We start from the raw sequence: 13530 nt of genomic DNA, 5'->3' as shown, positions 1-13530 counted from the left end.
GTTAGTTTATACACATTAACATTACATGAGCCCTAGTCACACAATGCCAGATTTGCTGTATCTGTATTCTATCACCATAGCACGGGGCTGCATCATTTAAATATGAACACTGAAATATTGAATAAAAACAGAACTTAATCAACTGTTTTTAGAAAAATAAGACATTTCGACTCTCATCCAAGATTCATCTGTGAATTGAGTCCGGGAACTCAGGTTTTTTGTCCCACTCTGAGTAAGCCCCGTCCAATGGGTGGGACCTTCTGATAAAGGGAGTTTTTTGTTTCCTTGAGACTACCCTCTTTGTTTACCATCAGCCCTGTAATGGGCCATCTAAACTGACTGCCGCTCCCTCCTCACAGAGTACCTGATTAGCATCAGAATTCCCAGGGCGTCTCCCGTTCCAAGGTTTCAACACACTATTATATACGACTGGGAGGTTAAATATTAAACCTCCATGTCTGCTTAAGAAGTTTTCTCGTTTTTAACAAAGATTGCTTCTTTATCTCCTCTTGCAACGGCAATCTGTTAAAAAAGAGAATCCTTCCTTAAACCGTAATGAAGGTTTAAGATTTATCCACCCAGTGGTATATAATAGTCTCTTGAAACCCTGTAAGTAAGGGCTTAGTGGGGCTTACTCAGGGTAGGATATATAGCCGAGTTCCCTGACTCAATCAACAGAATGACCTTAGGATGAGAATCAAAACGTTTTGTTTGTCCAGATGATACAACTGTGGCCCTGGTGTACCTTGGTCCCTGCAGACAGCGGTGGGATGGTGATGAGTCCGATGGGCGACAGCGACAGAGTCTCACACGGGGCAGAGCCCAGTCGGTGTCGTGGAGGGGGAGGAGGAGGAACTCGCCCGTCCTCGCTGCTGGAGGTCAGGGACTCTGTGGAGGTCCAGCCGCTGGTCCGGCCGGCCCCGCTCGGACTCATCTGGGACAGACGAAGCCCTCGGCCCGAGCGTCGGCCCAACGCTGGAGCTCGCCGCGCGCCATGACCGCTCTCGATCTCCTCCACGTACTTGAGGAAGTCCAGGTCCAGCTGGAACCCGTACGGAGTCTGGACCGAGTACGAAGCCTGCTCCGGCTCATCCTGAGCAGGGAAGTGGAAAGCCGAACCCAGGTCTGGACAGAGCAGTGACCACATGAACAGAGCAGTGACCACATAACCAGAGCAGTGACCACATGACCAGAGCAGTGACCACATGACCAGAGCAGTGACCACATGAACAAACAGAGCAGTGACCACATGACCAGAGCAGTGACCACATGACCAGAGCAGTGACCACATGTACAGAGCAGTGACCACATGACCAGAGCAGTGACCACATGTACAGAGCAGTGACCACATGTACAGAGCAGTGACCACATGAACAGAGCGGTGACCACATGAACAGTGCAGTGACCACATGAACAGTGCAGTGACCACATGAATGAACAGAGCAGTGACCACATGTACAGAGCAGTGACCACATGTACAGAGCAGTGACCACATGAACAGAGCAGTGACCACATGAATGAACAGAGCAGTGACCACATGAACAAACAGAGCAGTGACCACATGAACAAACAGTGCAGTGACCACATGACCAGAGCAGTGACCACATGACCAGAGCAGTGACCACATGTACAGAGCAGTGACCACATGAATGAACAGAGCAGTGACCACATGAACAGAGCAGTGACCACCAGACCAGAGCAGTGACCACATGTACAGAGCAGTGACCACATGACCAGAGCAGTGACCACATGACCAGAGCAGTGACCACACGAATGAACAGTGCAGTGACCACATGAACAGTGCAGTGACCACATGAACAGTGCAGTGACCACATGAACAGAGCAGTGACCACATGGACAGAGCAGTGACCACATGGACAGAGCAGTGACCACATGAACAGTGCAGTGACCACATGAACAGAGCAGTGACCACATGAACAGTGCAGTGACCACATGAACAGTGCAGTGACCACATGAACAGTGCAGTGACCACATGAACAGAGCAGTGACCACATGAACAGTTCAGTGACCACATGTACAGAGCAGTGACCACATGAATGAACAGAGCAGTGACCACATGAACAGAGCAGTGACCACATGAACAGTGCAGTGACCACCAGACCAGAGCAGTGACCACATGTACAGAGCAGTGACCACATGACCAGAGCAGTGACCACACGAATGAACAGAGCAGTGACCACATGAACAAACAGTGCAGTGACCACATGACCAGAGCAGTGACCACATGGACAGAGCAGTGACCACATGGACAGAGCAGTGACCACATGAACAGAGCAGTGACCACATGAACAGTGCAGTGACCACATGAACAGAGCAGTGACCACATGAACTGTTCAGTGACCACATGAACAGTGCAGTGACCACATGAACAGAGCAGTGACCACATGAACAGAGCAGTGACCACATGAACAGTGCAGTGACCACATGAACAGTGCAGTGACCACATGAACAGTGCAGTGACCACATGAACAGAGCAGTGACCACATGAACAGTTCAGTGACCACATGAACAGTGCAGTGACCACATGAACAGAGCAGTGACCACATGAACAGTGCAGTGACCACATGAACAGAGCAGTGACCACATGAACAGTTCAGTGACCACATGAACAGTTCAGTGACCACATGAACAGTGCAGTGACCACATGAACAGAGCAGTGACCACATGAACAGTGCAGTGACCACATGAACAGAGCAGTGACCACATGGACAGAGCAGTGACCACATGGACAGTGCAGTGACCACATGAACAGAGATCACATTTAAACCCGTAGGGGGCGCTCTACCTGGCAGTTTGGGGTTGACCTGCACCGACTGCGTCATCTTCAGATTTCACCAACAAAGCTCCAGAGAAACACCTGAAACACACAACACTTCAGTTACCGGGGGTAACGCCTCGTTGAGAGCATTAGAACATGTGCCTTCGTTTCCCTTGGCAACACACAAACTCTGACTTTTCTTTTCCAGCCAATCCAAACTCACTCCTTTTATTAGAACATGACATTTAATCACATTTAACACTCTGAGCGCTCTGAGAAGACTCTGTTCATGCTCATGGTGTGTTACTGCTGTTGTGGGCGTCGACCCAAGTTTCTCGTGTTTCCTTTGTTTTCATTGGTCAAAAAGTGAAAAAAGCAAATCTCATTGACGAACTGGACACAGACTGACCGTGTTTAAAAGTGTCTGACCCTTGTGACTCTCACGGACACGTTCTCAAAGGTCAGACACGAATCACGAGGAACTCTTCATTTGAGCTAATTCTCTAAATCAGACTCACACTTGAGCCACAGATGAAGGCCACGCGACACCAAAGTTATTCTGCCCCGTCCAAGGGTCAACACTCAGAACTGACAAGGACTGAAGGGGCTATGGGGGGTAAAGGTTATGGGGGGTATGGGGGGCATGGAGGCACCACTGAGCATGTCTGCTTAGGGCACCCAAATGCCTAGCAACGGCCCTGAGCTAACGAGATATGAGAAACTGCAAAAGGACTACACAGTCTTTTCTCAGGTTGAGCCGGAGCTGGCGTCATGTTCTGAGTTTCACAGTTTCCTCTTGTGAAACTTTAGGCTCATGATGAGGCTCATGATGAGGCTCATGCTGAGGCTCATGATGAGGCTCATGCTGAGGCTCATGATGAGGCTCATGATGAGGCTCATGCTGAGGCTCATGCTGAGGCTCATGCTGAGGCTCATGATGAGGCTCATGATGAGGCTCATGATGAGGCTCATGCTGAGGCTCATGCTGAGGCTCATGTACGAGGCTCAGAGGCTCATGCTGAGGCTCATGCTGAGGCTCATGATGAGGCTCATGATGAGGCTCATGCTGAGGCTCATGATGAGGCTCATGATGAGGCTCATGATGAGGCTCATGATGAGGCTCATGATGAGGCTCATGCTGAGGCTCATGCTGAGGCTCATGATGAGGCTCATGATGAGGCTCATGATGAGGCTCATGATGAGGCTCATGCTGAGGCTCATGATTAGGCTCATGATGAGGCTCATGCTGAGGCTCATGTACGAGGCTCAGAGGCTCATGCTGAGGCTCATGTACGAGGCTCAGAGGCTCATGCTGAGGCTCATGTACGAGGCTCAGAGGCTCATGCTGAGGCTCCTGACGAGGCTCAGAGGCTCCTGACGAGGTTCATGACGAGGCTCATGATGAGGCTCATGATGAGGCTCATCACGAGGCTCATGATGAGGCTTATGCACAAAGCTCAGAGGCTCATGCTGAGGCTCATGCTGAGGCTCATGCTGAGGCTCATGCTGAGGCTCATGCTGAGGCTCATGCTGAGGCTCGTGCTGAGGCTCATGCTGAGGCTCGTGATGAGGCTCGTGATGAGGCTCATGCTGAGGCTCATGAGGCTCAGAGGCCCATGATGAGGCACATGCACAAGGCTCAGAGGCTCATGCTGAGGCTCGTGACGAGGCCCATGACGAGGCTCGTGATGAGTCTCGTGACGAGGCTCGTGACGAGTCTCGTGACGAGGCTCGTGCTGAGGCTCGTGACGAGGCTCGTGACGAGGCTCGTGCTGAGGCTTGTGATGAGTCTCGTGCTGAGGCTCGTGACAAGGCTGATGTACGACACTGATCATGAGCAGTGCATTGTTCCGCCTCCTGCACTCACACTGACCAAACGCATGCGTGTTGAACCAGGAAGTATCATTATAAATCCACCAACATGGGATAAAACATGTACAGCATGTTGGATGTCGTTTGTTCGTGTGTTGCCGTAGAGACCGGCGTTTGCACAGAAGCTTCTGGACATGGGAATCCTGTGTGTTTACACCTCCAGCCTGATGACCTCTGAGTGTTATTGTGTGCACTGCCTGAGGACGCCGCCCCCTTCAGGAAGCGTGCCCCTCCTGCACTTATCCCTCTTAAACCAGGGCACATAAAGTCCTCAGACAGGGCCATAAACCCGGGCACATAAAGTCCTCAGACAGGGCCATAAACCCGGGCACATAAAGTCCTCAGACAGGGCCATAAACCCGGGCACATAAAGTCCTCAGACAGGGCCATAAACCCGGGCACATAAAGTCCTCAGACAGGGCCATAAACCCGGGCACATAAAGTCCTCAGACAGGGCCATAAACCCGGGCATATAAACCCGGGGCAGACTTCCTGTTCCTCCAATAATACATTTTGGTCTTCAGTTTCCATATTTCAAACTTTATTTGGGTGATTTTTTATTTAAAACATGTACGATAGAAATAATTGTTTGAATATTCTAAATAATACTGTTTTGTCAGGATTTGATTCTTTATTTGGATTTGTTTGTGCCTCGAATAAAAACGTAATGTATCTTGTGTTATACTTTAGCCTCTGAGCCGTGTACTTCCTGTATTTGTCAGAGGGCGGCGTACTAAACCCAACTCTACAGTGTCAAAACACCAGATTTTGTGCTTTAATTTAGTTTTGTCCTTCAAATTAGATTATTACTGAATTATAACTCAGAAGTTAGTCAGTTTCCCCAAAGACTTTTTTACTCATGGATTATAGTTTTGTTCTTCAAACAGATTAAGATTATTTTGAAGTAACGTTTCTCTACCACGTCTGAAAGTGTCTGAAAGTGTGCCTTTAATGCCCTCACATGCCCTCTGGTGCCCTCTCATGCCCTCTAGTGCCCTCTCATGCCCTCTCATGCCCTCTAGTGCCCTCAGATGCCCTCTGATGCCCTGTCATGCCCTCTGGTGCCCTCTGGTGCCCTCTCATGACCTCTGGTGCCCTCTCATGACCTCCGGTGCCCTCTCATGACCTCCGGTGCCCTCTCATGACCTCCGGTGCCCTCTCATGACCTCCGGTGCCCCCTGCTGACCTGTGTGCGACGGTGAGAGGCTCATGCAGCTGTTCAGTTCTTGCTCCATGCGCCCCCCTGTGGAGCACAAACAAACAAACACTTAAAAGTCTTCACCTTATTGTTCCTCGCCCACTTTCCCTCCGGACCCGCCCACTTTCCCTCCGGACCCGCCCACTTTTCCTCCGGACCTGCTCACTTTTCCTCCGCACCTGCCCACCTTCCCTTCGGACCCGCCCACCAGAGGAGCCCGGGACAGACAGACAGAGAAACCCCGGTCAGAGGAGCCCGGGACAGACAGAGGAGCCCCGGGACAGACAGAGGAGTCCGGGACAGACGGACAGAGAAACCCGGGTCAGAGGAGCCCGGGACAGACAGAGGAGCCCCGGGACAGACAGAGGAGTCCGGGACAGACGGACAGAGAAACCCGGGTCAGAGGAGCCCGGGACAGACAGGGGAGCCCCGGGACAGACAGAGGAGCCCCGGGACAGACAGAGGAGCCCCGGGACAGACAGAGGAGTCCGGGACAGACGGACAGAAAAACCCGGGTCAGAGGAGCAGACAGGGGAGCCCCGGGACAGACAGAGGAGCCCGGCCCGGGACAGACAGAGGAGCCCGGCCCGGGACAGACAGAGGAGCCCGGGACAGACAGAGGAGCCCGGGACAGACAGAGGAGCCCGGGACAGACAGAGGAGGAAAGCCCCAGCTGAGCGCGGCGTGAGCCTGAAGGCCTCATTCCTCTAGCGTGTCCCAACATGGTCCCGAAAGGGCGCCCCCCGCCACGCGACCCACAAGCCCCTCCGCCCTCTCCGTCCCCTCCACCCCTCAGTCAGAGGAGCTGCAGTCAGTCCAAATGTTTCTTATTTTGTAACTCATCAAAAGAGACACAGTAATTATGATGGGCCGCCGAGATGGGCCCCCGAGATGGGCCGCCGAGATGGGCCCCCGAGATGGGCCCCCGAGATGGGCCCCCGAGATGGGCCCCCGAGATGGGCCCCCGAGATGGGCCCCCGAGATGGGCCCCCGAGATGGGCCAGCAAAAAGACGTTCAGACACAAGATTCATGTCCTGGAGCCGATCCCTCACACAATAACGTGATGCAGAAAAATATCTGCATCATAAAAGTTCTTCAGTGACGACAGTGTTTGAGCGGTAAAGGAGTCGCACACAAAGGCCCCGCCCAACGTCACAGAATAAAGGCCCCGCCCAACGTCACACAACATTAACTGTATTCATGACGTCTGAACTGCACTTGACCCAAGGATTTGTCACTTTCTCCAAACAGAACGTCCGTAACTACAACAACGACAAACTAAACCGGGTCAAAGCGGGACTAGGACAGGCCTGAACAGGTCCGGACCAGGTCTGGACCCGGAGCAAATCCACCAAACGGAAGCTTTTGTTTGTGCCGTTTAATCTTTAATGGAAACGTAAAGGCCCAGGAGCATCGGTTTTAAAATTAACTTTTCATCAAGAACCATTTCTTCCCCGTGGATGTTTTTTTGAGAAAAAGCTTGTTTAGAACATGAAAAGAACTGCAAACTTAAACGTTGTGTATTAGATCGAACATAGTTAACGGAAAAACGGACCCTTAAATTCAGTGAAATGGAGCAAACACATGCAATAACCTGACTATCGCCAGCAGAGGGAGCATGGAGCGAGGTGATTAAAGGGACGAAGCCGTAAAACGTGTCTTTACTGGTTTAAAAAGGTGACTTCAGACAAACTGGTGTTAGTCACGGGCTCTGGCATCCCAAAGTTCTACTCACAACATTTGGAATTTAAAAAACGCTCACAGCTCCTACCGAACGCACACAGCACCAAACGAACGCTCACAGCTCCAAAAGAACGCTCACAGCTCCAAACGAACGCTCACAGCTCCAACTGAACGCACACAGCTCCAAACGAACGCTCACAGCTCCAAACGAACGCTCACAGCTCCAAACGAATGCTCACAGCTCCAAACGAACGCTCACAGCTCCAACTGAACGCTCACGGCTCCAAACGAACGCTCACAGCTCCAACTGAACGCTCACGGCTCCAAACAAACGCTCACAGCTCCAACTGAACGCACACAGCTCCAAACGAACGCTCACAGCTCCAAACGAATGCTCACAGCTCCAAACGAACGCTCACAGCTCCAACTGAACGCTCACGGCTCCAAACGAACGCTCACAGCTCCAACTGAACGCTCACGGCTCCAAACGAACGCTCACAGCTCCAACCTAACGCTCACCACTCACGGCTCCAACCGAACACTCACGGCTCCAACTGAACGCTCACGGCTCCTACCGAACGCACACAGCTCCAAACGAACGCTCACAGCTCCAACTGAACGCTCACGGCTCCAAACGAACGCTCACAGCTCCAACTGAACGCTCACGGCTCCAAACGAACGCTCACAGCTCCAACTGAACGCTCACGGCTCCAAACGAACGCTCACAGCTCCAACTGAACGCACACAGCTCCAAACGAACGCTCACAGCTCCAACTGAACGCTCACGGCTCCAAACGAACGCTCACAGCTCCAACTGAACGCTCACGGCTCCAAACGAACGCTCACAGCTCCAACCTAACGCTCACCACTCACGGCTCCAACCGAACACTCACGGCTCCTACCGAACGCACCCAGCTCCAAACGAACGCTCACAGCTCCAACTGAACGCTCACGGCTCCAAACGAACGCTCACAGCTCCAACTGAACGCTCACGGCTCCAAACGAACGCTCACAGCTCCAACTGAACGCTCACGGCTCCAAACGAACGCTCACAGCTCCAACCTAACGCTCACCACTCATGGCTCCAACCGAACACTCACGGCTCCAACTGAACGCTCACGGCTCCTACCGAACGCACACAGCTCCAACTGAACGCTCACGGCTCCAACTGAACGCTCACGGCTCCAAACGAACGCTCACAGCTCCAACTGAACGCTCACGGCTCCAACCGAACACTCGGAGCTACAATCAAACGCTCACGGCTCCTACCGAACGCACACAGCTCCAACTGAACGCTCACGGCTCCAACCGAACACTCGGAGCTACAATCAAACGCTCACAGCTCCAACCGAACGCCTCTGGACGATCTGGAGTTGCTCAAACATGAATCTAGGACAAACATGTGATTTCAGCCGTAAACTGCAGTGACATCATTCATATTTTCATAATGACACAAAAAATGAACAACATGAAAATATAAATTTGATGCCGTCCTTATGACTTCCCCAGATGTTCCTGAGACACATTATGTGGCTCTGCGCCCGCTCTGGGTCAAACGCAGCGCTGCTTCAGTCATACATAAACTGTTCAGAGTTTCACACAGAAAAGCAAGTCAGAATTTACCCTTCAACTGTCAAAATGCAGATGTTTGACCTGGTTTATGGTCATTATCCACATGATTCAACAACAACAACAACAAATACAGCCGCAAGCGGCGATGATCGGCCCTCGCCACGTCGCCACCACACCACCGCTAACGCGCCCCAATTTTCCTTTTATTACATTTATTACCCATTGCTGAATCTGTGACGCTATCGCGTCTACTTCCCTTTGCTTTACATATAAAGGGAAAAGTTTGTAGCTCCGTCGCACAAAGTCCGTGGCTCTTAAAATGAAAAGGTGGATAACTTTCGACGGCCCATTCCTGAAGATGAGTCTCACCAAATTTTAGGTTAATTGGGCTAACGCCCTTGGCGGAGTTCGTAGAAGTATAAAATATTATTTACTTCTCTTGTCAAAATCTATCCCTGCGCCAAATTTCATGATTCTACAATCAGATTTCTTTTGGGTCATTTCCTATCTCTCAATGCATTTTTTGTACATTTGGGGGAGCTGACGCGCCAATTTTTAAAATTTTAGAAAAAGGAGAGCCAGAATGTAGAAAGGCACAACTTTCAGAGGTGTGCACATTTTCGTGACTTTTCATCAATGTTCACAAGGTGAAAAATAGGGGGGTTGGTCACGAGAAGAAGAAAGAATAATATTCCGATGTGAAAACAATGTTTCACATTTTTCTAATAATAAACTATACATTTTCGGAAAGCGCGAGAGCTTTCCCACCTCATGGTGTGGGTCCCTGGTCACTGACGGGTACTTCCGTTAATTTTGAGTGGGCTCCGCCCACTCTGTGTTTTCGGCCCTCTATACAGTAATAATGTTCAATTTTTGCATTACATGCTTATATGCATGGAACAATATGACGGAAAGTTTAGTGTGCACTTTTGCACAGGCTTTGCTCGTTTAAAAAATGGTAATGTTCCATTTTCCTACAACTAATGAGTATGCACGAGACGTGCATGAGTGGAGGAGTGTGTTAGTGAGTTTTTGGAAGTGGGCGAGCGCTTCGCGCGCGATTTCGCACGGGTTTACGGAACTAAAAGGCCTCTCGCTAGCTTGTGGCGCTCGGGCCTAATAAAAACTTTCAGCAATTAAATTAACTTTAGTGAAATATTTCACGATAATGTCAAAAACGCAGTGACATCAGAGGTGGGCGATTTCTTCTTCGTCTTCTCGTTTTTGAGAGATTTCACTGGGCGTTTCTGTCTGTTTTAGGAGGACCATTTATTTATTTTAATTTCAGACAATACATTGGACATTCTAATGCGGCAGATCTACAAAACCACGGATGTGATGTCGTACTGTTTTTCACAGCTCAAAAAACAATCCGAGTCAACTTTATCCGTAGAGCACCTTCGTAGAGCAGAAAACAACGTGCTTAACAAACAAACGCTCGTAAAACAACAGAATAAAGACACATTTCAATACTTAAGTCAACGTTACAAACTGTGTTCAGAAGAGAAAAGGGGCGAGTTTGAGGTCCATAGTTTTGACCCGACCCATGTTTTTCGCTCTTCGTTCATGGATCGGTGAGAGCGAGTGTCGGACAGAGATTGAGCGACATTTGAAAACATTTAAATGTTGACATTTTAAGATCCTAAAGCGAGAGCCAGTGCGAAGAGTTTAAAATCGTGACAAAATGCTCTGTGCCAGTTCTAAGTCGAGCAGCAGCGTTTTGGACGAGCTGCGGTCGGCAGATGTGGCATTATTGTCATTTCAAAGAACTTGAAGTCATAAGGAAAAAACGTTGCGGTTCCAATCCCTGACGTTTGCGATGTCTGGATTCGCCGCTTGGTCGTTCGAAAACCTGCCAATCTCCCATAGGGTCCTGAAAGCGTTATGACATAGCATCAGAATGTCGAGGGCCCATTGTGCAACAGAAGCTCCTCCCCCTTCCTCGTTTGTCAGCGCCGGCATTTCCAGAGAAAAGCCAAACATCCTGCGAGCGTTCCCGTCGCTCCCGGGACGTGTCGGCGCTGCCTTCCTGTCTGCGCCCGGGACGAACGGCACGCGCTAAATTACAGGGAAGACGCATTCCTCTGCCATCGCCCTGAGAGACGAGCGGCCCCGTAAACACAACACGTCATTACACGAAGTCGCAGCTGAGGGCCCCGGTTCAACAACGCAACAAACACAACACATCATTACACGGAGTCGCAGCTGAGGGCCCCGGTTCAACAACGCAACAAACACGAGAAGGAGATGAGGTGCATCTGAAACGCCCGCTCTAAACCTGTGCAGCGCTCAACACGACCAAAGGGTTTAGAGCCATCTTCGCCATCTTCGAGAGACAAGGTTTATCACGACCAAAGGGTTTAGAGCCATCTTCGAGAGACAAGGTTTCGACTGACTCTGGTCCCAGTGAAAACCATGAACCCAGAGAAAGTGAGGAAGTCAAACCTTCTTTTTAGAGCACTTTTCACGGAGCGATACAAAACAAGAACATTTACAATCGAGGGTCGAGACGTAGAGCCAGCGGTCACTAAACGCTCGTCCCCACAGAGTCCAGAGGGCCGTGGGCGGGGCATCCCAGCCTGAAAGGACAGGCCCCCCTGGGTTTTAAAGAGGGTCTTTTGGACCATCAAGAGGCCCTAACCCGAGGGCCCGGCTAGAAGTGTCACTGACGTCCGGAGCAGGCTGTTCGTTTAGAGCTCTCGACGTTCAAACTATTAGTTTGAAATCCATACAAAATCTAATATGAATCCAGTGAAATTAAGATCAGACTGCAGTGACGTGTGTTGCAGGAATTAAAGTGAGTATTTGTTTAAACAAGTAAAAAGAGGATGATAAAAGCCCAAACGAGACGAAACAAAAGAAGGACAATCATTTCAAGAACAGGATTTGATCTACTTAACGTTAAGTAATGTTCTGTAACTTTTAAAAACTGTTTTATCACATCCAAAGACAAAGGTTTGTTTAGAAAGACGATCACACAAGAACGTCAGTAACGACAGAAATATTCTCATCTGCTGCAAAAAGAGTTTCTGTTATTAATCTGCAAACACATTTTTAACAGGTTTTGCAAAAGAATTTTAAACTTCTCCCACTCTGTTTCTTCAAAAGAACAATTGATGACTTACAACTGTTTTTTTCAGCTTAAAAATGATACGAAACATGCTTAAAACTATTCACAATTCGACCAATAGGAAACATCCACATCAGCAAAAGAAGCGGCCCCAGAATTGACCCTTGAGGAAGACCACAGGACGAGATTGACATTTCTGACACAATGTTTTTGATAGAAACAAATCAAGTAATAAAATCAAATGTTCTAAAGGATTGTAGTCATTTGTAACACGCTTTAGTATTTCGGGTTTTACAGCTTAAATTATGTGTGAACAAACATTAATGTTAAAGTAATCAGTCCTGATTTAGTTTAGTTCTGTGCTTTTATAAGACTGTTTTTTGTGCTTTTATAAGACTGTTTTGCGCTTTTATAAGACTGTTTTGTGCTTTTATAACTGTTTTGCGCTTTTACAAGACTGTTTTGCGCTTTTACAAGACTGTTTTGTGCTTTTATAACTGTTTTGTGCTTTTATAAGACTGTTTTGTGCTTTTATAAGACTGTTTTGTGCTTTTATAACTGTTTTGTGCTTTTATAAGACTGTTTTGCGCTTTTATAACTGTTTTGTGCTTTTATAAGACTGTTTTGTGCTTTTATAACTGTTTTGTGCTTTTATAACTGTTTTGTGCTTTTATAACTGTTTTGCGCTTTTACAAGACTGTTTTGCGCTTTTACAAGACTGTTTTGCGCTTTTACAAGACTGTTTTGTGCTTTTATAACTGTTTTGTGCTTTTATAACTGTTTTGTGCTTTTATAACTGTTTTGCGCTTTTACAAGACTGTTTTGCGCTTTTACAAGACTGTTTTGCGCTTTTATAAGACTGTTTTGTGCTTTTATAACTGTTTTGCGCTTTTACAAGACTGTTTTGCGCTTTTATAAGACTGTTTTGTGCTTTTATAAGACTGTTTTGTGCTTTTATAAGACTGTTTTGTGCTTTTATAACTGTTTTGTGCTTTTATAACTGTTTTGCGCTTTTACAAGACTGTTTTGCGCTTTTACAAGACTGTTTTGCGCTTTTACAAGACTGTTTTGCGCTTTTATAAGACTGTTTTGCGCTTTTATAAGACTGTTTTGCGCTTTTATAACTGTTTTGCGCTTTTACAAGACTGTTTTGCGCTTTTACAAGACTGTTTTGCGCTTTTATAAGACTGTTTTGTGCTTTTATAACTGTTTTGCGCTTTTACAAGACTGTTTTGCGCTTTTACAAGACTGTTTTGCGCTTTTACAAGACTGTTTTGCGCTTTTATAAGACTGTTTTGTGCTTTTATAAGACTGTTTTGTGCTTTTATAAGACTGTTTTGTGCTTTTATAAGACT

At 48.4% G+C, this 13530-nt stretch overlaps 1 protein-coding gene across 3 annotated transcripts in view; it reads right to left on the bottom strand.

Moving 5' to 3' along the window:
- The window catches only part of kank3 (KN motif and ankyrin repeat domains 3), a 45596-nt gene that overhangs the window by 12651 nt on the left and 19415 nt on the right, over nucleotides 1-13530 (bottom strand). For 2 of the 3 annotated variants that reach the window (XM_072438256.1, XM_072438255.1), the window contains exons 2-4: nucleotides 5838-5894; nucleotides 2807-2878; nucleotides 746-1125 (exon numbers count right to left, since the gene is read on the bottom strand). In XM_072438256.1, coding sequence (XP_072294357.1) covers nucleotides 746-1125; nucleotides 2807-2843 — 417 coding nt within the window. In that variant the 5' untranslated portion in view covers nucleotides 2844-2878; nucleotides 5838-5894. The remainder of the gene's footprint in view (nucleotides 1-745; nucleotides 1126-2806; nucleotides 2879-5837; nucleotides 5895-13530) is intronic. The other variant, XM_072438254.1, reaches the window with a different exon arrangement.

Source organism: Eucyclogobius newberryi, unplaced genomic scaffold (genome assembly GCF_026437365.1).
Source record: "Eucyclogobius newberryi isolate DKJ021-1_F unplaced genomic scaffold, fEucNew1.0.hap1 SCAF_9, whole genome shotgun sequence".
Classification (NCBI taxonomy): domain Eukaryota; kingdom Metazoa; phylum Chordata; class Actinopteri; order Gobiiformes; family Gobiidae; genus Eucyclogobius; species Eucyclogobius newberryi.
The sequence above is the reverse complement of the archived record's forward strand: the minus strand, read 5'-3'. Positions and strand labels throughout refer to the sequence as shown.